At 41.7% G+C, this 25,360-nt stretch overlaps 1 protein-coding gene across 1 annotated transcript in view; it reads left to right on the top strand.

Annotated features, from left to right (window-relative positions):
- NCAPD3 (non-SMC condensin II complex subunit D3) overlaps positions 1-25,360 on the top strand; it is a 73,018-nt gene that overhangs the window by 20,354 nt on the left and 27,304 nt on the right. Inside the window, exons 12-19 of the mRNA XM_062197368.1 lie at positions 741-797; positions 1,160-1,249; positions 5,862-5,935; positions 6,448-6,582; positions 9,097-9,317; positions 21,609-21,800; positions 22,469-22,566; positions 22,685-22,800. Coding sequence (XP_062053352.1) covers positions 741-797; positions 1,160-1,249; positions 5,862-5,935; positions 6,448-6,582; positions 9,097-9,317; positions 21,609-21,800; positions 22,469-22,566; positions 22,685-22,800 — 983 coding nt within the window. The remainder of the gene's footprint in view (positions 1-740; positions 798-1,159; positions 1,250-5,861; positions 5,936-6,447; positions 6,583-9,096; positions 9,318-21,608; positions 21,801-22,468; positions 22,567-22,684; positions 22,801-25,360) is intronic.

Raw genomic sequence — 25,360 nt, 5'->3', positions numbered from 1 at the left:
AAAATTATATATATGGTATGAACTAGTTCTACTTCAGAAGCCATTTTCCATATATTTGATTGTTGAATAACTTTTTAAATAGGCAAGCCTGGTATATTTAAAAGGCCTTTTAAAAGTATTTCAAATATTCGGCCGGCGCCGTGGCTCAACAGGCTAATCCTCCGCCTTGCGGCGCCGGCACACCGGGTTCTAGTCCCAGTCGGGGCACCAATCCTGTCCCGGTTGCCCCTCTTCCAGGCCAGCTCTCTGCTGTGGCCAGGGAGTGCAGTGGAGGATGGCCCAAGTGCTTGGGCCCTGCACCCCATGGGAGACCAGGATAAGCACCTGGCTCCTGCCATCGGAACAGCGCGGTGCGCCGGCCGCAGCGCGCTACCGCGGCGGCCATTGGAGGGTGAACCAACGGCAAAAGGAAGACCTTCCTCTCTGTCTCTCTCTCACTATCCACTCTGCCTGTCAAAAAAAAAAAAAAAAAAAAGTATTTCAAATATTCATGTTTTAGAGGTGTAGTTGTTGCTTTCACTATTAATTTGCTCTGTTGAGCATTACTTGTCTTGGGCCCAATATCCATTTCAAGAACATACTCAGTGCAGAAGAGATGATCAGTTATCAGCAAGGTAGAATCTGTCTACCTTGTCTGAAAACATGGCTTATGGGTCTGGTTATCTCCATTTTGATTCTTCTGTGGACATTTACTTAGGGTTTATAACCCTGTGACTGTTTTCCCTCTTATCTATTTTTAGGTCCTACAGTTCTAGGAGTAGAGAGTCATCCTGGTACCTTAGCAAGAAATTCATCAGGTAACAAATCAATACAATTTCAAATGTTCAATAATTGTCTTTTGAAACTTTGCTGTATATTTGAATTTTTTTGTCCTCCATATGAGGAATCTTCAAAAACTTCATGGAAAATGCATATTATGAAAAAATAATGCATGGATTTCAAAATTTTTGTACCCAAATAAACCTGTCTCTTAATTCCATTTTTCTACAGTCTTTTTATAGAACTCATGTATTTATCTATATTGTTATACTTCTTCATCAAAAAATTAGAAGTTCACTTCAGTAATAATGTAACTTAAATGAGTAACATGTCATACTAATATTATTAAAAGTATAAAATATATTTTTACTTTATTGATTGTGCCTTTTGTTTTTTTAAGCTTTTTCTTCTCAAAGGCAGACTCTTAACCCTTCTGTTCCCTCAGAGGAGACCAACATGGATGGCAGTGGTAAATCTGTTGGAGCCAGGGGTATGTCAGATTTTATCCCTAAGAGATGGATGATACCGTTGGATTTCAGATAGCCATAAACAGAGTCTAAAATGCTTGCTTGCTTGTTTGTTTTTCATGAATTCACCCTTAAAAATTGAAGTGTCTTTTTTCTTCTTCTATTCAGAGTAACTTCTGTTATACCTTTAACATTTCATTTTAAGATAATGAATAAGCTATATTCCAGGTATCATATATTAAACTCCAGTGTACATGTTATACTAAAGAGAATATTAGTAAATATTTTTAGTTTCTTATTTAAGTTAACTGTTGTGAACTATTGAGATTGCTGACAAATAAAAGAACCTGTTACCAGGAAGTCTGAAATAGAGATTAAATTTGTGTTGGAAAACTTATCACAAAAGAAGGAGAAAAGATAATAATCCCCCTGTTAACATGCCTTGGAAAGCAACAGATGATGGCCCACATACTTGGGTCCCTGTCACCCATGTGCGAGACATGGAAGGAATTCCAGGCTCCTGGCTTCAGCCTGGCCCAGCCCCAGCCATTGCTACCATTTGGGGACTGAAATAGCAGGTGGATGATCTCTCTTTCTTTCTGTCTTTCTCTCTGTCTGAAAATAAATAAATCTGTAAAATCATCATCATCATCATCATCACAGGATTGTATAATCTAATTCCAGAACATTTTCAGCTGAAAAAGAAATCATATACATTAGCAATCACTTTTCATTCCCGAATCCTCCTGCCTCTGGCACCCACTCACTCACTTTCTGTCCCTGTAGAATTGCCCATTTAGGACATTCCATATAAATAGAATTCTACAATATGTGGTTTTCTGTGTCTGAATTCCTTCACCTAGCATGTTTTCAGGATTCATCCATATTGTTATATATGTATATACATATGCATGTGTGTGTGTATATATATGTGTGTGTGTATGTATATATATGTGTGTGTGTGTATATATATATATATATATATATATATATAAAACTTTGTCTCTTCATGGCTGAATAATATTACATTGTATGATATACCATACCTTGTTTACCCATTTATCAGTTGGTACACATTTGGGTCATTTCCATTTTTTGGTTATTATAAGTAATAGTGCTGTGAACATTCTTGTACATATTTTTGGGTGGGCATATGTTTTCACTCCTTTTGAATATATATGTAGGACTGGAGCTGCTGGGTCTTGTGGTGACTGTTTAACATATCAAGGATACACCAAACTGTTTACCAAAGTCGCTGCTCCATTTTACAATCCCACTAGCAATGTGTGACAATTTCTCTTCATCAACGCTTGTCATGTCTCCTTTTATTTATTTGACAGCAAGAGAGAAAGATCTTTCTTCTGCTGACTTTTTCCCCAAATGCCCACAACAGCTGGGATGGGCTAGGCCAAGGCCAAAAGTCAAAAACTTCATCTGAGTCTCCCACATGTGTGGCAGGAACTCAAGTACTTGAGTCATCAACTGCTGTTTCCTAGGAACATTAGAAGGGAGCTGGAGGGTCAGCACTGTGGCAAAGTAGGTAAAGCCACTGTCTGCAGTTCTGTAATTTTTCCCATTCTGTAGGTTATCGTTTCACTTTCTTGGTATTGTTCTTTGAAGCAGAAAACATTTTATTTTGATGAAGTCTAATTTATAGTTTTTTATTTGTGTTTTTGGTGTCATAGCTAAGACATCATTGCTTAATACAAGGTCACAAAGATTTACTGCTGTTTTTTTCTAAGAATTTTATAGTTTTAGTTCTCATAGTTACGTCTTTGATTCATTTTGGGTAAACTTTTGCAAATAGTATGATGCAGGGATCTACCTTTACTCTTTGCTTGTGAATAACCAGTTGACATCACATCATTTTTTTGAAAGACTATTCCTTCACTTTTAAATGGTCTTGGCCTCTTGCAGAAAATTGACTGCATACATACAAGCATATTTCTATACTCTGAATTTTATACCTCTGATCTACATGCCTATCTGTATGCTGGGACCACACTTTATTGACTACTGATACCTTATAGTATGAAAGAGGAAAATTAATTTTTTTCTCAACACTCATGAGTACTTTAAAAAAAAAAAAAAGATTTATTTTTATTTATTTGAAAGGCAGAGTTAAAGAGAGACAGAGATCTTCCATCTGCTCTTTCACTTCCCTAATGGCTTCAATAGTCTAGGGCTGGTCCAGTCCAAAACCAGGAGCCTGGAGCTTCATCTGGATTTCCCAAATGCATGGCAGGGGCCCAAGTGGAGCAGCCAGGACTCAAACCAGCGCCCATATGGGATCCCAGCATCACACATGTTGGCTTAACCTGCTGTACCACAGTGCTGGCATCAACACTCATGAGTTTGGGAGAGACCCCTATAACAAAAAATTAATGAGAAAACGAAAAAGACGTTTTATGGTAGACACCATGTTTAAAAATCTCAATGCCAAGTAAACTCAAGGCAGTGGCAATAGCTCTCTACTGTGTAGCATCTTCAACAAAAAGCAATGAATTTATAGAGAAATGATAAGGCAATAGAAAATAATTTGGGACTTGCAAGGGTGAGAAACTATAGGAAAGTAAATACATGGGGAGAAACTAATGCATAAGGTTTGTGCATTCTTGTGCTGTCTCCGTGATGGTAAGAACCTATTGTCTCCGTGAAGAGGATTTATGTACTGCCTTCAGGCGGTAAAGGCGACAATGAGAACTCTTCTCCTGCTTGCTGTTGGGTAATTGCCTTCAGTCTCAAAATTTCTGCTATAGAGGAATATTTTGGGGTGATACTTTCTAGTTTCCTTCAAAAATGAGTTTTGAACTCAGGAGGTAATTATTTTTTTTTTTTTCAAAATTGATTCAACTCTTCTGGGTCCCTTGTATTCCCATATGAATTTGAGGATCAGCCATCATGATCTGCAAAAATGGCTATCTTGGGTTTTGATGGGGATTGATCTGTTAGACAACGTGGGAAGTGTTGCCATCTTAACATTTTTAGTCCTCCAGGCCATCAACACTGGATGCTTCTTTATGTATTTAGGTCTTTGGTGTGTTTATTGATATATAGTTGTTCTTTACATTTAGTCTCAAGTATTTCTTTCTTTCTGTTGCTATTATAAATATATTTCTCTCTTAATTTTATTTTCAAATTGTCCTCTGCTAGTTTTTACAAACTATTTGTGATTATTGATCTTATATCCTGCAACCTTGCTATATTTACTAGCTCTGAAATATTTTTTTTTGTGCGTGGATTCCTTTGAATTTTCTATGTCAAATCTCCTAGAACTAGAGATAGTTTTGCTTCCTCCTCCCTCCCCCATCTGGGACTTTTTATTTCCTTTTCTTGCTTATTCGCTATAGCTAAAGTTTCTAGCACAGTGTTGAATAGAAGTGGGAACAACAAGTGTCCTGCTTTTTTTCTGAATCTAGAGGGAAAGCTTTTGGTCTTCACCACTGAGCAGTGTTAGCTGTGGGCTTTCTCAGGATGACCTTTGTCAGTGTAAGGAAGTTTTCTTCCATTCCAATTTGTTGAGTGTTTTTGTCATAAAGGGGTATTGGACCCTGCAGGTACTTTCTCTGCATCTATTGAAATGATCATGTGGTTATTCTGTGACAGTAGTGGAATTTACATTGGTTTTTCCCACATTGTATTACTCTTGTATATCAGCAGCTCCCAAAGTATGGTTTGGGTCCCCTAAAGGGTTAAGGGATCTCCAAAGTGAATATTGAGTTCATAATTATGTCAAAACATCTCTGTTTGTTTTGGAATATGTGGTTATATTTCGTTTTTAAAATGCTATTTGTAATAACATGTCTTAATATTTTTAAATGGATTAGTAAGTACTTTTATAATTATCAGTTTAACTTTCTAACTCATATTAAGATATTATCCACTTGTAAAAGCTCTTTGGGATCCTCAGCAATTTGTCAGAGTGTGAAGAGGCCTTTGGTAAAGAGTTTTAAAGCTGCTGTTATACATTATCTCACCAAATCTTTAAACAACCTTTGGGGTAGATATTCCTATTTATAGCTACACGAAACAGAGGAGTTGAATAATTCATTTGGAATTTTAGAAGTGGGGGCCAAGATTTAAAACCATTTTTTTCTTTTTTTCAAATCTGTTTATTTGAAAGGCAGAGAGAGAGAGAAAAGAGAGAGAGAATATCTTCCATCTGCTGTTTGACTCCCCAGATGGCTGCCAACAGGTGGGGCTGGTCAGGGTGAAGCCAGCAGCCAGGAATTCCATCCTGGTCTCCCATATGAGTGGCAGGGGCCCAAGTACTTGAGCCATTTTCAGCTGCTTTCCTGGGCACATTAGCAGGGAACTAGCTCAGAAGCAGAGCAGTGGGTACTGAAACCAGCACTTGAATGTGTGCAGGCAGCAGCTTAGCTCACAGAGCTACAACACCAGCCCCTAAAATCAAATTTTTAATATTCCAAAATGTATGCTCTTAATAGTGAATAACTAATTACTCCATTTTTTCTTTTTTCTTTTTTTTTTTTTTTTCTCTGATTTCTTAGGATTTAAAGCATGCTAAGTAGTGAGTCTTTAAGTTGAACATATTTTCCTGGTATTGTGTGGTGAAATATTAAATGCTGTCCATCTTCCTCAGACTATACTGACTCGCTGGCATTCCCTCAACAGAAAGATGCGTCATGGAAATGCTGAGGAAAAGAATCAGGGATGAAAAGACCAATGTGAGGAAGTCTGCACTCCAGGTGGGAGGTTTTCCTACATGTTTTTTAAATACACTCTGTTGTTGAAGACTAAGAGCTTGGGAATGAGGGGATATTTTTAAAACCTGTAGGCCACTTTCATCACTCAACTTGCTTTTCACTTAATTTGTTAGTTGGCTTTGGTTCTGTTACATATGAATTGTCTAGATGGCCTAAAAGATTATTTGCTCTTTTAGCTTTTTCATTGAGTTAAATCACAAATTTATATCTTTAATTTCTTCTGTTTAGAAAAGGGATTATTAAAAATAAAATATAAGCAACAGAAAAAAGAAAGCTATTCTTAATCTGGAACCATGGCTGAATTTCAGTAAGTTCATGAATTGCTAGATATCCATGTATGTAAAAGGCATGTCATGATTTCTTTAGCTTTTACCTGATTCAAGAAGTTTCCTGGATATTGTAGGAAGAGGGGTGGACTCTAAAAGTTTTAAAGAGCTACAAGCTTAATGAAATGTCCTCTTGCACACTGACTTTGTGTCACATGTGTCTTCCAGGTGTTAGTGAGTATTTTGAAACACTGTGACATCTTGGGTATGGAGGAAGACCTGTCAATTCTGCAGGACCAGTGCAGAGACCCTGCAGTGTCTGTCCGGAAGCAGGCTCTGCAATCCCTTACTGAACTTCTCATGGTGAGAAGCAAGGCATTATGAACCTAATACATGGTATTTTACACTAAAAGTAATTCTGTGCACTAATAACCTCTTGCTAAACGTTGAGTTGACCACTAGAAACTCTACCAAGTCAGCTATAGGACTGTACAGTGTAAGGGGAAAGGAGACATCTGTAGATGGCATTTGAGAGGCAATGCTTCCTGTTAAATGTAATTTTGTTTTGGTTTGAACAAAATTTGGCTACTGACTTCATGCCTATGTTTAAACCCCAAATTTTGGGGCCAGCATTACAGTGCAGTGAATTAAACCATTACTTGTAGCTCCACCATTCCATGTCAAGGCACTGGGTCAAGTCCTGGCTATTCTGTTTCCAATCCAGCTCCCTGTTAATGCACCTTGGAAAGCAGTGAAAGATGGCCCAAGTGCTTGGTGTCCATGTGGAAGACCCGGATGGATTTCCTGGCTCCTACCTTCAGCCTGGCCCAGTCCTGGACATTGCAACCATATGGGGGAGTGAAGCAGCATAAGAAAGATCTCTCTTTCTCTCTGTCTCTCCTGCTTTGTCACTTTGCCTTTTAAATGAGCAAGTAAATCTTTAAAAATAACAATGAACCCCAAGGTTATATGTTAATAATACTAAGAGGGTAGAAATATCATCCAATTACAATATTTTAAGAATTTAAGTGGGCCTAGTAGGAGTTTTGTTTTGTTTTAGATTTGTTTATTTATTTGAAAGGCAGAGTGACAGAGTATGAGATCTTCCATCCACTGGTTCACTCCCCAAATGGTTACCAACAGCCAGGTCGGGACCAGGCTGAAACCAGGAGCCAGGAATTCTATCCTGATCTTGCACATTTGTATGGTACCCAAGCACTTGAGCCATTTCCTTCTGCCTTCCCAGGTGCACTACCAGAGAGCTGGATCAGAAATGGATATCCAAGACTCAAGCTGGCACTCTGACATTGGTGTTGCTGCTGCTCCACAATGCCTGTCATTAGTTGGAGGTGGTTAGGACGTTGAGAGTGTTCCCTCTGAAGGTAGATTCTTGTGAGAGTGTTGATTATATAAACCAGATCAGGCCCACCCACTCTGCCTCCTGGCTCACCTTGTGATCCTTCCTCCACACATACTCCTCACCCCATCATTGCCACCTTCCTCAGAGGCCAAACTAAGGGCCTTCTGATCTTCAACTGGAAGCTCCAGAGCTATGAGCAAAATAAAACTCTTCTCTTTATTATGTTAGTATCTGTCAAGAATTTTGTTGTAGTAGCAATAAGCTGACCAATATAGAACTAATGCTTGGTATCATTAATCTTTTTTTTTTTAATATTTATTTATTTGAAAGACACAGTGTCAGAGAGACAGAAAGAAAGATACATCTTCCATCTGCTGACTCACTCCTCAAATGCCTGGCTGGGGCTGGGCCAGGCCAAAGCCAGGCACCCAGGACTCAGCAGGTCATCTATATGAGTAGCAAAGTCCCAAATACTTGAACCATCTTCATCTTCATCTGCTTTCCTAGGAAAGACAGGGAGCTGGATCAGAATCAGAGCAGCAGTGACTCAAACTGGCATTCTGATATGGGATGCACGTATCCCAAAAAGCAGCATACACACATTCCTGGAACACTAATTTTGTCATTGTTTAACTTCAGCTTAAATATCACATAAAATTTTTTTTTCTAATTAATTTTGGTAAACCAGAAGCCCAGATTAATTTTTGTCAAATTTAAGCTGCCACTTGTGGGTGCTACTTAAAGTCCCAGTTTGCTCCACTTCCATTCCAGCTTCTGCTGTTGCACCTCCAAAGGCAGCAGGTGATGGCCCAAATGCTTGGGCCCATACCATGCACATAGAAGATCTAGATACAGTTCCTGGCTCCTGGCTTCTGGCTTTGGCCTGGCCCAGCCCTGGCTATTGCTGACATTTGGGCAGTGAACCTGTGGGTGGAAGATGTATCTTCCTCTCACTCCCTCTGTCTCTTTCCCTTGCTCCTCTCTCCCTCTCTCACTGTGCCTTTCAAATACATAAATCTTTGAAACACACACACACACACACGTACACACGTATAGATGATATTGCCAAAGCAGCAGATGTACTAATACTATATATAATTTACTTCTACCAACTAATTAACTGTTGAAAAATTTTAGAAACATGTTTTTTTTATTTTATGGAGAAGGCAATAAGCAATATATATTTTTAATTTTTCCACCAGCATCTGTGCTAATTGCTCCTTAGGATAACTTTATTATTTGCTTTTGCTTTTGAATGCTGAAGAAATGATGGATTTACTACTAATAAAATAATGAAGTTTGAAATTTCAGTACACACTGATTAATAAGCTGGAGTTAAAACTTTGTTTTTGCATATATTTTAAATATTGATTTCCTTTCACTTTATGGTCTGTTTGCAGTTGTGTATGTGAATATGCTTAACTTGTTTCTCAAAATGTTGATCATAACTTCATGGACTTGTGTTTAGACCTCTGATAACGTCAGACCTTCTGACGTCGTCATTTTGCAATCCTAAGGCCCACCCAAGATGCGTCCAGATCCAGAAAGCCTGGCTGATGGGAGTCATCCCTGTGGTGATGGACTGTGAGAGCACTGTGCAAGAGAAGGCCCTGGAGTGCCTTGACCAGCTCCTGCTGCAAAACATTAAGCATCACAGTAAATTTGACGGTGGGGACGACAGCCAGGTACTCGCATGGGCACTTCTTGCTCTCCTCACGACAGAAAGCCAGGAACTAAGGTATGGTAACTGTCTGGTTTGTATCCCTTAAGCAAGGCTATACAGCTTTTATTAATACATTCCTTCAGTGATCTTGACATATCAGTCTTCCAAATTAGTCAGTATATGTGAAACTCAATCTCAGTCTTCTTTTTTTGCCCATCTTTAGACCCTTTATTACCGTTATGGTGACTGTTTCTGAGATAGCCTTGCGAACTTCCTTGGATTCCCCTTAGCACCCCGCAGAGTGAGATTGGTATCCTATATGGAGTAGAAAACGGATGGACTTGGCATGTTAATACTGCCTTTCCCCACTACTGGTTATTGGGAAATATAGCTGCTTATTCTTGCAGGTTAAACTTTTTCTAACATGTGATTGGTTTGGTGGACTTGATCACAATGCAGTATTTTTTATTTGATTTGATAACATTTACTGATTCATATTGTGTACACAGTGGCACTGTAGTTAGGACTTAATACTGGTTGTGATAAATTTTAATCTCTACTGCAGGAATCTTATTACTAGTTGTGTTTGAACTATGTTGGCTGCCTTTTGTTTGTTCTTTTATTTCTTTATCATACCAGAAATATTTTGCTTCTTCATTTAAATATAGTACATATCTTATATAACAGAAAGAATGATAGAATTAGTATCTATATGAATGCTCTATGACCTTGGCACATCCCTTCTCTGGGCTTTAGTTTCCTATTTGTAAGAGCAGCCAATTGAATGACATAATCTCCTAAGATCCCTTTAAGTATTAAAACTTCATGATTGAGACTGTATTCATTCAGTAAATATTTTCTCAGTTCCAGCTATGTGCTTTGCTGAGATTTCTCTAAGGGAGGGTTTAGCCAGCAAGAGAGTCGCCTGCATTTTCACTTTAAAGGATGCTGATTCCGCACAGGCAGCACAGTAAAGCACAGCAATGTGATGGAAGGCGGGAGCCATTCTTCACAGAAAAGCAGAGAGGGCTGGTGTGCTTCAGCAGAAGCTGTTGGAAGGCCCCCCTTGTTTTTGTTTTAACTTTTACATTGAAGCATAGAACAGAAGGCAAACCATGGGTCAATAAATAAGGAAAATGGACCCGTATGTTTATGTGCCCCATGTAATACACATGTGTGTATTTGCCAGGCCAAGGACTGGAACTCTACCTCTGCCTCCCAGGGCTGGGAAGTGTCTTCATCCTTACAGTCATTGCTCCCACTCCTCCTTGGCTGTGACTGCTCCTGTGTTCTTAGCACCACATGCTGCTGTCTTCTGTTCTTAAGTCTCTGAGTAAACTGAATCATTTGCTCTGTATTCTTTTTTTTAAAGATGTATTAATTTATTGGAAAGGGATAGTTACAGAAAGAGGGAGATCTTTCATCTGATTCACTTCCCAGATGACCACGGGAAGTCAGGAGCCAGGAGCTTCTTCTGGGTCTCCCAAGTGGGTGGCAGGGACCCAATCCTCTGCTGCCTTTCCAGACACATTAGCAAAGAACTGGATCCAAAGTGGAGCAGCTGCCACATGAACTGGCTCCCACATGGGATGCAGGCGGCAGTTTGCCCTGTAATCTGTATTCTTTTGTGTGTCTGCCTTGTTTCACTCAACATAGTATAAAATTCATTTGGGTTATTGTTTATACAGCTATAGCTTATGTACTTTTGTTCCTATATACACCCACATAGGAATGACATTTATGACTAAACCACAATTTACTAATCTAACTATTAATGGATAATTAAGTTACTTTTTTTTTAAGATTTATTTGTTTATTTGAAAGAGTTACACAGAGAGAGAAGGAGAGGCAGAGGCAGAGAGGTCCTGCATTCACTGGATCACCCCCCAGCTGGCCACAGCTGGAGCTGTGACAGTCCAAAGCCAGGAGCCAGGAGTTTCTTCCAGATCTCCCACGCGGGTGCAGGGGCCCAAGAACTTGGGCCATCCTCCACTGCTTTCCCAGATCGTAGCAGAGAGCTGGATCACAAGTGGAGCAGCTGGGTCTCGAACTGGCGCCCATATGGGATGGCAGTATTGCAAGCGGCAGGTTAACATGCTATGCCACAGCAACGGCCCCAATTAAGTTACTTCTAATTTTTGGCTATTATGTTTAATGCTACTGTGAATATTCTTGATTATATCTTTTGGAATACATGTGTGTACCTATCTGTTGAGTTTATGCACAGGAATGGTGGTGTTGAGTATATTCTTAGTCACCTTTAATAGATTCTGCTGGTGAATTTTCCAGTGTGATTGTACCAATTTATGTTTTCATTAATAGTATTTGACAGTTCTGGTTGTTCTGTATCTTGGCCAACATTCTGAATGTCAGTCTTTTTCTTTTTATCCATTTGAGTGAACGAATAGTGCTATTGCATGATGACTTCAATTTACACTGCCATGTTGACTAACAAGATTGAGCCTTTTTTCATACATGGATTAGCATATATATACATTTGTGAATTCCCTGTTCAGATTTCTTGTCCTGTTTTTTACTGGACTGTCGCTCTCGCTTGTTCATCTGAAAGTGTTCAGTACATGTTCTGTGTGCAAGCTGCTGTCACAGGCAGTGCAAACATCTTCTCCTGCTCTAGTTTGCCTTTTTACTCTCATCATGATATCTTCTGAGATGTTCTGTTTGTCAGTGGTTTCTCTCTATGGCTAATATACATATTTTTTTTTGACAGGCAGAGTGGACAGTAGAGGGAGACAGAGAGAAAGGTCTTCCTTTTGCCGTTGGTTCACCCTCCAATGGCCGCCGCGGTAGGCACGCTGTGGCCGGCGCACCGCGCTGATCCGATGGCAGGAGCCAGGTGCTTCTCCTGGTCTCCCATGGGGTGCAGGGCCCAAGCACTTGGGCCATCCTCCACTGCACTCCCTGGCCACAGCAGAGAGCTGGCCTGGAAGAGGGGCAACCGGGACAGGATTGGTGCCCCGACTGGGACTAGAACCCGGTGTGCCTGTGCCGCAAGGCGGAGGATTAGCCTGTTAAGCCACGGCGCCAGCCTAATATTTTTTTTTTTTTAATTTATTTATCTATTTGCAAGTGTCAGAGTTACACAGAGAGAGGAGAGGGAAAGAGAGAGAGAGAGAGAGAGAGGTCTTCCATCCAGTGGTTCACTCCCCAATTGGCTGCAAAGGCAGGAGCTTCACTGATCTGAAGCCAGGGTCCAGGAGCTTCTTCTGGGTCTCCCACCCGGGTACAGGGGCCCAAGCACTTGGGCCATCTTCCACTGCTTTCCCAGGCCACAGCAGAGAGCTGGATCGGAAGTGGAGCAGCCGGGTCTTGAACCGGTGCCCATATGGGATGCAGGCACTTCAGGCCAGGGCATTAACCCTCTGTGCCACAGTGCCAGTCCCTGGCTAATATTTTTTTAAAAAGATTTATTTATTCTTTTGAGAGAGAGGGGCAGAGAGAGAAAGATCTTCCATCTGCTGCTTCATTCCCCAGATGGCTGCAATAGCTAGGGCTGGGCCAGGCTGAAGCCAAGAGCCAGAGCTTCATCTAGGTCTCCCATGTGGGTGCAGGGGCCCACGCACTTGGACCATCTTCCACTGCCTTCCCAGGCATATTAGGAGGGAGCTTGTTCCAAAGTGGAGCAGCCAAGCATCCATATGGGATGCCAGCACTGCAAGCAGCTGCTTTACCCACTGTTCCATGGCTCTGGCTCCAGCTAATAACTTTTTTAAGAAATATTTTCTTATCACAGAGTTGTGTAGATATTCTCCTATATAATCTCCTAGAGGTCTGATTTTTTAAAAAACTATTTTTGTTTTCACTGTTAAACTTATCTGTCATTGATTTATGCGTATTCTACTAGTCAGGGATCAACTTTGATGTTTTTCTAAATAAAACTATTGATCAAAAAGACCATCCTTTCCTTCCTGCTTTGCAGTTCCATCTTTAGAACAAATCAGGAATTCTTAACTCTAGCATAAAAGTCTCTGTTCTGTTTTACTGCATTAATGTATGTGTTCCTACTGGTGTCTATAATACACACTCTTTTTTTTTTTTAAAGATTTGTTTTTTACTTGAGAGTCAGAGTTACACAGAGAGAGGAAAGGCAGAGAGAGAGAGAGAGAGAGAGCGCTCTTCCATCCAATGGTTCACTCCCCAGTTGGCCACAACGGCTGGAACTGCGCTGATCCAAAGCCAGGAACCAGGAGTTTCTTCCAGGTCTCCCAAACGGGTGCAGGGACCCAAGCACTTGGGCCATCTTCTACTGCTATCCCAGGCCATAGCGGAGAGCTAGATAGGAAGTGGAGCAGCTGGGACTAGAACCGGTGCCCATATGGAATGCCGGTGCTTCAGGCCAGGGTGTTATCCCGCTGTGCCACAGTGCTGGCCTCAACACACACTCTTAATTATTGTTGCTTTGTAAGTTCTGCTGTCAAGTGAAGTCAGGGTCCTGCTCTTCTTTCCCTGCCTCTGTACAGTTCTTGAATGTATCTTAATTATTCTTGGCCTTCTTTATTTGTATGCAATCCACTGTTGAATCTATTGAGATAATATCATTGCATTTTTCATTTCTGCAATTTAAATGTTCTTTGTTATAGTTTCCAGTTCTCTGCTGGAACTCTCAGTCTTGTTTTTTGTTTCCTTGAGTATATTAAGCATAGTTACTTCAAAGCATGTATCTGGTAACTCCTCAGGCCCAGTGGGTCTGTGTCTCCTTGTTTATGGTAACATTGTCTTATCCCCTCCTGTGTCACTGCATATCAGAATCAACAAAAGATAATTCTAAATAACTCCAAACTCAAACCAGTGAATGGAGAGATTTGGGGAAATGAGAATGTATCTGGAGGGGCTCTTAGAAGGAAAGCCTAATGTTAAATGTGCATTAGAAAAGCAAAAGGACTGAAAATTAGCCACATGCTCAATTTTGTAAGTTAGAAAAAGTAACTAAAGGAATTTGAAGAAAAGAAATATTTAAGACTAAATATGGGGCCAGTGCTGTGGCGCAGCGGGTTAACACCCTGGCCTGAAGCGCTGGCATCCCATATGGGCGCCAGTTCTAGACCCGGCTGCTCCGCTTCCAATCGAGCTCTCTGCTGTGGCCTGGGAAAGCAGTGGAAGATGGCCCAAGTGCTTGGGCCCCTGTACCCGGGTGGGAGACCCAGAAGAAGCTCCTGGATCCTGGCTTCAGATCAGTGAAGCTCCTGCCTTTGCAGCCAATTGGGGAGTGAACCATTGGATGGAAGACCTCTCTCTCTCTCTCTCTCTCTCTCTCTGCCTTTCTTCTCTCTGTAACTCTGACTTTCAAATAAATAAATAAATCTTTAAAAAAATAAAGACTAAATATTAATAAAATGAAAACCAGATGTTAATAAACTGGGAAACAAGGAAAAACTGAGTCTTCAAAAAGCCTAATGGAAAAGACAAACTACTGCCAAGATTTGCCGAGAAAGAAGAAAAGGCCCAAATAAACAACACTAATGATGAAATCATGGTACAACTCTGAACGTATCACAGATTCATAGAATGTTCAGAATATATTCTTTTTTTTTAAAGGACACAGTTCTAGATAAATTAATGAGTAGATTTTCTGTGATGATAAGATAATACTTATAAAGAAAAGAGATGTATTTTTCTAGTACTTTTGGAGGTTGAAAATTCAAAACAGCATGGCATGAGCTCTGCTGGAGCCTCCCGTGACTATATTATGTCGTGACAGATGGTGGTATAGCCGGCAAGTGCAAGACAGAGATCATACGGAAACCAGAGAGAGACTGAGAAAGGGCCAGGCTCACTCTTTTATAACAGTGCTCAAAAACTAACCAGCTTCCTATGAGATTCAGTTCCTTTCCGAAGGCAGCACCCTCAAACTTCTGATTACTCCCCATCAAGCCCCACCTCTTCTTAAAAGTTCCACACTATTTTTCAGCACTGCTACACTGAGGGCAGGGGCAGGCTCCCAACCCTGGCACCTCTGGAAGACGCATTCAACCATATCAACCATAGCAACATGCATTTTTTTGAATTTAAAGTTTTAATTGATTAGCCCTTGTTTTAATTTCCTAGGACCGCCATAGCAAACTTCCACAGCATGAGTGTCTTAAGTAATGGAAGTTTACTTTCTCAGTTCTGGAACTGGAAGGTGCCAGCATTGCCTTATGTTAAGGCCTCTCCTTGGCCCGCAGATAGCCACCTTCTAGCCATGTCCCAATTGGTCTTTTTTAAAAAAAAAAAAAAAAAAAAAAAAAAAATTTATTTTTATTTATTTGAAAGTCAGAGTTACACAGAGAGAAGAGAGGCAGAGAGAGAGCAAGGTCTTCCATCCTATGGTTCACTCCTCAGTTGGCTGCCTCAGCCAGATTAGCGCCAACCTGAAGCCAGGAGCCAGAAGCTTCTTCCGGGTCCCCCACGCGGGTACAGGGGCCCAAGGACTTGGGCCATCTTCCACTGCTTTCCCAGGCCATAGCAGAGAGCTGGATGGGAAGGGGAGCAGCTGGATCTCGAACTTGCGCCCATATGGGATGCCAGCGCTTTAGGCCAGGGTGTTAACCCACTGCACCACAGCACTGGACCCCCCACTTGGTCTTCACTCCCTGCTTATCCGTGCTGTCTGTGTGTCCAGATTGCCTTTTTGTTTGTTTTTTTAAGATTTATTTATTTATTTGAAAGAGGCAGAGAGAGATCTCCATCAGCTGGTTCACTCCCCAGATGGCCACAACAGCCAAAGCTGAACCAATCCAAAGGATCTAGGAGCTTCCTCTAGGTCTCCCATGTGGGTGTAGGGGCTCAAGGACTTAGACTGCTTCCCCAGGCCATATCAAATAGATGGATCAGAAGTTGAGAACCAGGACTCAAACCGCTCACATATGGGATGTTGGCACTGCAGGCTGCAGCCTCACCAGCTACGCCACAGTGCCAGCCCCCACATTACCTCTTATGAGGCCACCTGTCAGACTGGATTAAGGTCTGCTCTGATAGCCTCTATTTAAAAATCTTTTTTTCCAAATGCAGCCACACTCTGAGGTTATAGGGGATAGGGCTCAAAAATATGAATTTGCAGGACACTCAATTCAGCCCATAACTCCTCTCTAATTAGAGAAGAGATTAGATCTCCTTTTGAGCACTCACTAAGTCCCACAGAAATATATTAGCTGGCTCATTACAGTGCCTCAGTAAAGTTCTTTCAGTAATGATTGTTAGCATCCTCTTTGGCTTTTTGTTTTGTTTGTTTGTTTGTTTGTTTTTTGACAGGTAGAGTTAGTGAGAGAAAGGTCTTCCTTCCGTTGGTTTACCCCCCAAATTGATGCTACAGTCAGAGCTACACCGATCTGAAGCCAGGAGCCAGGTGCTTCCTCCTGGTCTCCCATGTGGGTGCAGGGCCCAAGCACTTGGGCCATCCTCCACTGCCTTCCTGGGCCACAGCAGAGAGCTGGATTGGAAGAGGAGCAACCGGGACAGAATCCAGCGCCCCAACCAGGACTAGAACCCGGGGTGCCGGCGCCACAGGCAGAGGATTAGCCAAGTGAGCCGCGGCGCCGGCCCCTCTGGTTTTTCACCTTCAAAGTTTATGTTAAAATTTAGTTATCAATTTACTGGTATTGGAGAATGAGGCCTATAAGAGGTAGATGTGGCCATGAGGGCCCCACCCTCGTGGATAGTGGATACCCTTTAAGTAAGGCTTTTAGGAACAGGCTTTCTCTCTGCCCTTCTGCCATCCATCCTGTGGGAACTTAATGTTCTTTCCCTCCAGTGTTCTCAGCTTGCCAGGTGCCATCTTGGAAGAAGAGAATGACCTCACAAGGTTCTGAACTTGCAAATTAAGTGGAAGGGATAGAATAAGTGAGGGATGGGCTTGAGGGTTGGGGGAAATGGTTGCTTTATTCAATTGACAGAGATATTTTGAAGACATTGTTTCTCTGACCTGTTGTAAGTATAAAGATACACAGAATAAATCAGTGTACTCCCTATACTCAGGTAGCTCTGAGTCTTATGGAAAAAGGTAAATAAATGAAATGACAATTTAAATAGAACGTGAGTTATGGGAGCACAGAGAAAAAGTGTGTAGCATTCTGGAGACTTCAATTTTTTTTTTTTTTTTAAGCTTAGAGTGACTTCCCAGAGGTGAGGGATGAGTTTACTATTAGGGAATGTTTGGGAGTTAGACAAGCAGCCATCGAGTGAGGATTTCCAGGGGCCAGTGATATTATGCATTGTGTTAAGCCACCACCTGTGATGCCTGCATCCTATATGAGCAACAGTTCATAAGCAGGCTGCCCTGCTTTTGTTCCAGCTCTGTGCTAATGCACCTAGGAAAGCAATGAAGATGATCCAGGTTCTTAGGCCTCTGCATTCATGTGGGAAACTCAGACAAAGCTCCTGGCTTTGGCCTGGCTCAGCCGCAGCCATTGCAGCCATTTAGGGAGTGAACCAGTGAATGAAAGGTTTTTCTGTGTCTCCCCCCCTTTAAGTAAGTTACCCGTGTGTAACTCTGCTTTTCAAATAAATAAATCTATCCAAAAAAAAAAAAAAAAAGAATTTCTGGCAGGAAAGGGCAGTGCAATGGCTTAGAGGTCTGAAGTCTCCACGGAGTCCAAGGAAAATAGCTGATCCCTGCCTGGCTCAATTCTAGCTTACAGAAGTAGGGAAAAGTGGGTATGGAGATGGAAGTCTAGCTTGGGATGTAAGCTGGGGATTCTTGGAGCTCTTAGGAATGAATCAGGTCTGCAGCTAAGAGAAGAGGCCTAAGAGTGGAAGTTTGTTTTTTTTTTTTTTTTTTTTTTTTTTGACAGGCAGAGTGGATAGTGAGAGAGAGACAGAGAGAAAGGTCTTCCTTTTTGCCGTTGATTCACCCTCCATTGGCTGCTGCGGCCGGTGCATTGTGCTGATCCAAAGCCAGGAGCCAGGCGCTTCTCCCGGTCTCCCCTGCGGGTGCAGGGCCCAAGGACTTGGGCCATCCTCCACTGCCTTCCCGGGCCATAGCAGAGAGCTGGCCTGGAAGAGGGGCAACCGGGATAGAATCCGGCACCCCCACCAGGACTAGAACCCGGTGTGCCAGTGCTCGCAAGGCAGAGGATTAGCCTGTTAAGCCACGGCACCGGCCAAGAGTAGAAGTTTCCAAAAATCAGCAATTACAGTGATTAGAAGAAAAGAGATTAAGGAAGGGAAATGCAAAAAAGATCCAACAGGGAGACTAGAGTCTAAGGCACAGGCAGCAGTTGGTTACTTTCTCCAGGACAGGCCAGTGGAGGTCAGCCCTGCTGGTGTTGAGTTGCATTCTGGTGAGCGCCACAATGGCCCTGGTGGGCCAGGGTATACTGGAGACTTGCTGGGATGGCCCAGCTCATGTGGAGGGTGAGAGTGTCAGAGAGGAGCTATATTTGAGACTTCAAAACTGCAAGTATAAAGAATTCTTTTCTTGTTTCATTGGCTTCATATAGTAAATACTACCTAGTATTTTATGTGATTCTTTTTAAATAAGTTTTTTCAAAAAAGATTTATCTATTTTGAAAGGCAGTTTCAGGGGGAAGGAGGAGACAGTCTGCTGGTTTACTCCCCAAATTGTCACGTGGCCACAGAGTTGGGCTGATCCAAAGCCAGGAGCCTGGAGCTTTAGCAGTCAGGGAAATGCAAATCAAAACCATAATGAGGTTTCACCTCACCCCGGTTAGAATGGCTCACATTCAGAAATCTACCAACAACAGATGCTGGCGAGGATGTGGGGAAAAAGGGACATTAACCCACTGTTGGTGGGAATGCAAACTGGTTAAGCCACTATGGAAGTCAGTCTGGAGATTCCTCAGAAACCTGAATATAACCCTGCCATTCAACCCAGCCATCCCACTCCTTGGAATTTACCCAAAGGAAATTAAATTGGCAAACAAAAAATTGGTCTGCACCTTAATGTTTATTGCTGCTCAATTCACAATAGCTAAGACGTGGAATCAACCCAAATGCCCATCGACAGTAGACTGCATAAAGAAAGTATGGTATATGTACTCTATACAGCAGTCAAAAACAATGAAACCCAGTCATTTGCAACAAGATGGAGGAATCTGGAAAACATCATGCTGAGTGAAATAAGCCAGTCCCAAAGGGACAAATATCATATGTCCTCCCTGATCACTGACAACTAACCAAGCACCAAAAAGGAAACCTGCCGGCGCCGTGGCTCAACAGGCTAATTCTCTGCCTAGCGGTGCCAGCACACCAAGTTTTAGTCCCAGCCGGGGCGCCGGATCGTGTCCCGGTTGCCCCTCTTCCAGGCCAGCTCTCTGCTGTGGCCAGGGAGTGCAGTGGAGGATGGCCCAAGTGCTTGGGCCCTGCACCCCATGGGAGACCAGGATAAGCACCCGGCTCCCACCTTCAGATCAGCACGGTGCGCCAGCTGCAGCGTGCCGGCCGTGGTGGCCATTGGAGGGTGAACCAATGGCAAAGGAAGACCTTTCTCTGTCTCTCTCTCTCTCACTGTCCACTCTGCCTGTCAAAAAAAAAGGAAACCTGTTGAAGTGAAAGGGACACTATGAGAAACAGTGACTTGATCAGCCCTTGTCTGGACTGTTGATGTACAATTAATACTTTATCCCTTTTAGTTCTACTTAATACTATTGGTTGAACTCTGTAATTAACACACAATTATTCTTAGGTGTTTAAATTTAACTGAAAAGTGATCCCTGTTAAATATAAAAGTGGGAATAAGAGAGGGAGGAGATGTACAATTTGGGACACATGCTCAAGCTAACTTGCCCCAAATGGTGGAGTTAGAAATGTGCCAGGGGATTCCAACACAATCCCATCAAGGTTGCATGTACCAATGCCATCTCACTAGTTCAAGTGATCAATTTCTGTTCACAATTGATCATACTGATAGGTCTAAGAGTCAAAGGGATCACATAAACAAGACTAGTGTCTGCTAATACTAACTGATAGAATAAAAAAGGGAGAGAACGATCCAACATAGGAAGTGGATACACAGCAGACTCATAGAATGGCAGATGTCCTAAACAGCACTCTGGCCTCAGAATCAGCCCTTAAGGCATTCAGATATGGCTGAAGAGCCCATGACAGTATTTTAGGCATGGAAAGCCAAGACACTCTGGCAAAAACAAGACAAAACAAAATGAAAACAAAATGAAAGATCTCTGTGAGTGAGATCCCAGTAGAAAGAACGGGCCGTCAAAGAAGGAGGGAGAACTTCCACTTTGACTATGACCTTGTCTAAATAAGATTGAAGTCGGCGAACTCAAAAGACTTCCATAGCTTTGGCAGCTCATGACAAGAGCCTAGGGAGATTACTGACGCCATAAACAAGAGTGTCAATTTGTTAAGTCAACAAAAAACAGGAGTCACTGTGTACTTACTCCTCATGTAGGATCTCTGTCCTTAATGTGTTGTTCAGTGTGAATTAATGCTATAACTAGTACTCAAACAGTAATTTACACTTTATGTTCTGTGTGGGTGCAAACTGATGAAATCTTTACTTAATATATACTAAATTGATCTCATGTATATAAAGAGAATTGAAAATGAATCTTGATGTGAATGGAAGGGGAGAGGGAGCGGGAGATGGGAGGGTTGCGGGTGGGAGGGAAGTTATGGGGGGGAAAAGCCATTGTAGTCCATAAACTGTACTTTGGAAATTTATATTTACTAAATAAAAGTTAAAAAAAAAGATTTTTATTTATTTGGAAAGCAGAGTTACAGAGAGAGTGGGAGAGAGAGAGCAAGCGAGAGCACGCTTCTATCAGCTGGATCACTCCCCAAACAGCCAGAGGTAGGCTGATTCAGAGCCAGCAGCAACTGCCAGGTCTCTGATGTGATGCAGGGGCCTAAGGACTTGGGCCGTCTTCTACTGCTTTCTCATATGCATCAGCAGGGAGTTGGATCCGAAGTGGAGCAGCTGGGCCTTGAACCAGTGCCCATATGAGATGCCAGTACTGCAGACGGTGGTTTAACCCAGAACACCACAGCACCAGCTGCGGTTATAGCAAAGTTTAACTCAATTTAATATCAACATATCTAAATGCTAGGATGCCGTTCGTGTCCAGTCTGTCCAATGAAAAGGCACAGTTTTCCCCTTTTTTGTCACTACGACCCCATAGGCTGTAGATATATTTGATATTAATAAGGTATCCAGTGTGTGAAGAAATTCTAGAGGGGATGAGGATAAGAAGGCTCTCACATGAATTTTTAATAAAGATTCAAAAGCTACCTGTTTGGCATCAGATGTGCTACTAGCAAGGAAGCTGCGAGTGGATATTTATGTGCCCCAGGGGATCCCAGAGCGTAGGAGTTAGTGCCCTTCCAGTGAGGCCCAGTCTGAACTATTTTGATATTTATAGTTACAACTCTGCTTCCCTGTCTTTCTTTCAGCCGCTATTTAAATAAGGCTTTTCATATCTGGTCCAAGAAAGATAAATTCTCCCCCACTTTTATCAACAACATGATCTCTCACACTGGCACAGAGCATTCTGCACCAGCCTGGATGCTGCTCTCCAAGATCACCTGCTCATCCCCCAAGCTGGACCACACCAAGATAATACAGTCCTGGGAGAAGATCAGCAGGTATGCATGCTTGTAATCCAGCCACTGGTGGGCACTAAAAATTCTTGGAAACAAAGATTATGGCTTAAGCAAGGAATGTCTTATTTCTTAGCTACTTGTGGACAGTGATCTTTTCTTTAAATTCTGACATAGACCTACAGTTACGATGCCACTTACCTGTATCCTGTATCAGAATGTCTGGGTTCAAGTCCTGTTTTCACCCCCAGTTCTATCTTTCTGCTAATGCACACCCTGGGAGGCAGCAGGTGACGATTCAAATAGTTATGTCCCTGCCGCTTACATGGGAGACTAGGATAGAGTCCCTTGTTCTTGGCTTCTTCCTAGCCCAGCCAGGAGATTCACAGAGAGAACTAGTGAATGGGAGAGCGCGCTCTCTCTCTCTCTCTCTTTCTTTGCCTTTCAAACAAATAAAATGAATAAAAGAAAATTTTATAAATAAATAAAAAATAAATTCTGATCTGAAAAGAACCATGAGAAATAAGAATGACTTTTAAAGTGGCAGCTCACCCTTTGTCCAGGTACATGCGGTACCTTCCTGTCCTCACAGTTGGGATCCTAAGCCATGCTACCTACCCTGTTTCCTCCAGTGTTAATCATCCAGAAGAAACATGTTTGGCAACAGTGTTTAATTTGCTTCTGTCCTGCTATTCCTCCTGCCCTTTCTCTAGTCAACAGAATCCCCGTGCAGACACCTTGGGACACATTCTGTGTGTTATTGGGCATATTGCAAAGCATCTTCCTAAGGGCACCCGGGACAAGGTTACAGGTGAGTGAGTGTCTGTTGCTGCCTAGTTCTTGAAAAGGCATTGCTGCTCACTTGACTTTTGTATATTTATATCTGTAGTTAAGAAGCTAAGGTTCAAGGGTTTTGACTTCCTTCTTAGATGTCGTCAAATGCAAGCTGAATGGATTTCAGTGGTCTCTCGAGTTGATCAGTTCAGCTGTTGACACTTTGCAAAGGCTTTGTAGAGCCTCCTCAGAGACACTGGTGGAAGAGCAGGTAAGGCCACAAACCCTCCTTAATATGTTTCTTACTTTATGTACCTAGATGTATTACTCTGTTTTGAAGTTTGAGGAGTATTCTCTATGAACAGAGCACCTGTAAGAATATGTAGGCCCCAGCAGCTATTGCCACAACAAGGCATTACCTATGTGACTAACAGTTGACCTTTCCCAGGAAGATCTAGTTAATAACTTGGTTCACTTGGCTTAGCCACCACCTTGGTTCCAGGTTTAGTGTCATTTAGTAAGGCATGCCTGTTGATTGACATTCATCTTCTGGTGAGAACTTGGCAAGGTTATCTGTCTTCCATGAGTTGTGACCCAGACGCTTCTGAGACATGGAGATCCTTCATTTCCATCCTCATTCCAAGAACATTTAATAGGCAATTCTCTACCATAACTGGAAGTTCCCTCAGACCTCAGAATTTCTGATCTTTTGATAAGTCATAATCCTGGAAATTGCCTGTCTTGTTACAATAGATTATATCACTCAACTGTTTTTGCTATGTCCCCAGAGTTGCCCACTGCCTACAGCTAAGGCTCTTATCTAGGTGCATGAACACAAATCCAAATCAGTGAATTAGGTAAGACAATTACTGTGGCTCCAGGGAGGTTTCCATATCAGTATCTCTAACAGTTTCATTACCAGATACTCTGTTTTTATCATGAGATATACTCCTTTACAGTGCTGATGATAATGAAACAAATTTAGGGTTGGAGGTTATTAATAATGAATATGGAAATCAAAAATGAATTCCAATAATTTTTGCAATATATTTAAGTTTTCCATCTGAACTAAGTGGCTACCTTCTTGGCTTCCTTTTCTTATGGAGAAAGTCCCTTATTACATTTCTACAATTACAATGTATTTTAACTGTGAGGCTTGTGATTTACTGGCAAGTCGGCTGAGCTATTTCTCATGTATATGTGTCTGGTGTTTTCCTGGAATCTGCCTTTCAGCACTTTAACTGTTGAAAGGGATACTTGCATTTGATCTGTCTGTTTATCTCAGGATCCAAGATATTATATGAAATACTTGAAGAAAACATTACTTAAAGTAGGAAGCTACTTGAATAGCATTGAACAATATTAGGAAAAAAACTAGTATGATAGTGGTCCTATTAAAAATTAAGAAAGAATGATGTAAAAGATAATCAGGAAAAATTTACATGGCAGGTTATGATAAGCAGTTCCACAAGTTTCATGGCACGTAGCTTCCTGATGGCAGAGCCAGGGCTACAGCTAGGGTCTCAGAGTCCTCCCCAGTGTTCCTTTCACCAGCAGTGTCTGCAAAGAGAATTAGCTCTATGGTGTGCCATCAGGGCCAAACATCATTTGATGCTTGCTGATGGCTCATTGTCCTGAGAATAGTAAGTTATGCTATTATTAGGGCCTGTGAAGAAGAAAAAGTTGTCTTCACATTAGAAACTGAGAGCTAGGAAAGGAGTAAAACTTACTACCATGTTAGACAAATGGCCAAAATTTTAGCTCTGCCAATACCACCTGCCTCAGTGATAGGCAATAGAATAAGGCTTTGGGATTTTCCAGAATCTTAGCTTAGCATAGCGTAAATCCATTTCACCCATTTATTTGCTCTAAAAACTCTTTTTTTCCCTCTGTAATAGAATATTCTGTATTTAACTGAGAACAAGGAAGTACCCAAAGAATGGATTATTATAACTCAGTTGCAGTATCCATGAAGACTTGGGTCTTTGGGCTTTTTTGTCTTATATAAGCTTGGTGTAGGTAGTGTTCTGTGGCAGTCATTAAGATATTGATGTGAGCTTAGACTGTGTTAATAGAAATAGTGTGTAGAATAAGAATGGTGATGGTCCTGATAATGTGATGGTTAAATCTAAGTTGACATGTTCTTGTAATTCAACTTCAGTGAGAACTTCTGAGAGAAATTTTGAATACATCTGCAGGAAAGTAATTGGATGAAGGGATTACAAAGCAAGTTATAAAAGGTCCTGGGGTGTTTATAAAGAAGGGAAATGGCATGGAATAGGGAGCTCAGCTAAATTCAAATATATGGAGGACTTTCACCAAGAAGAATTGAATGTATTTGATATTCCCAGGAACCAATCTATACCTCAAGCAGGAATTATAAGGAAACATATTCTGATCACCTGAAAAAAAATATCCTGAGATGTGCCTGAAATAGAGGGGCTTGCCTCAGCCTACACCCCTAGTAATTGGAAGTGCTCAGTAGAAGCTGGCACTTCTGTGTGGGAGTGTGGCGAGAATGCCAAACTGGATTATTGGACTGCTTTTGTGGATGCTGTGGTTCTGAGAGTTACCAGTCACACTACTCAAGTTCTCCTCTTGAGCTCTACCACAAGTTGGTTTTGTCTTCTCATCAGGGAAATGCATATGAATTTCAGAGGTTCCTAGCCAACAGGTTATATAGTTTATTGCTTACAGCAGAATTTTATTATAGTTTTTTGCAATCTAAAGTACAATAGTTCTTTTGAAAGTGATTGTTTTGATACATTTTAAGCTGAGTCAGACTGAAAAATACGCTGCTGTTAGTGGTTTGGCAACATTGCTTAGGTGCT

This window comes from Lepus europaeus, chromosome 7 (assembly GCF_033115175.1).
Source record: "Lepus europaeus isolate LE1 chromosome 7, mLepTim1.pri, whole genome shotgun sequence".
NCBI lineage: Eukaryota > Metazoa > Chordata > Mammalia > Lagomorpha > Leporidae > Lepus > Lepus europaeus.
This window is presented reverse-complemented; position numbering and strand designations above follow the sequence as displayed.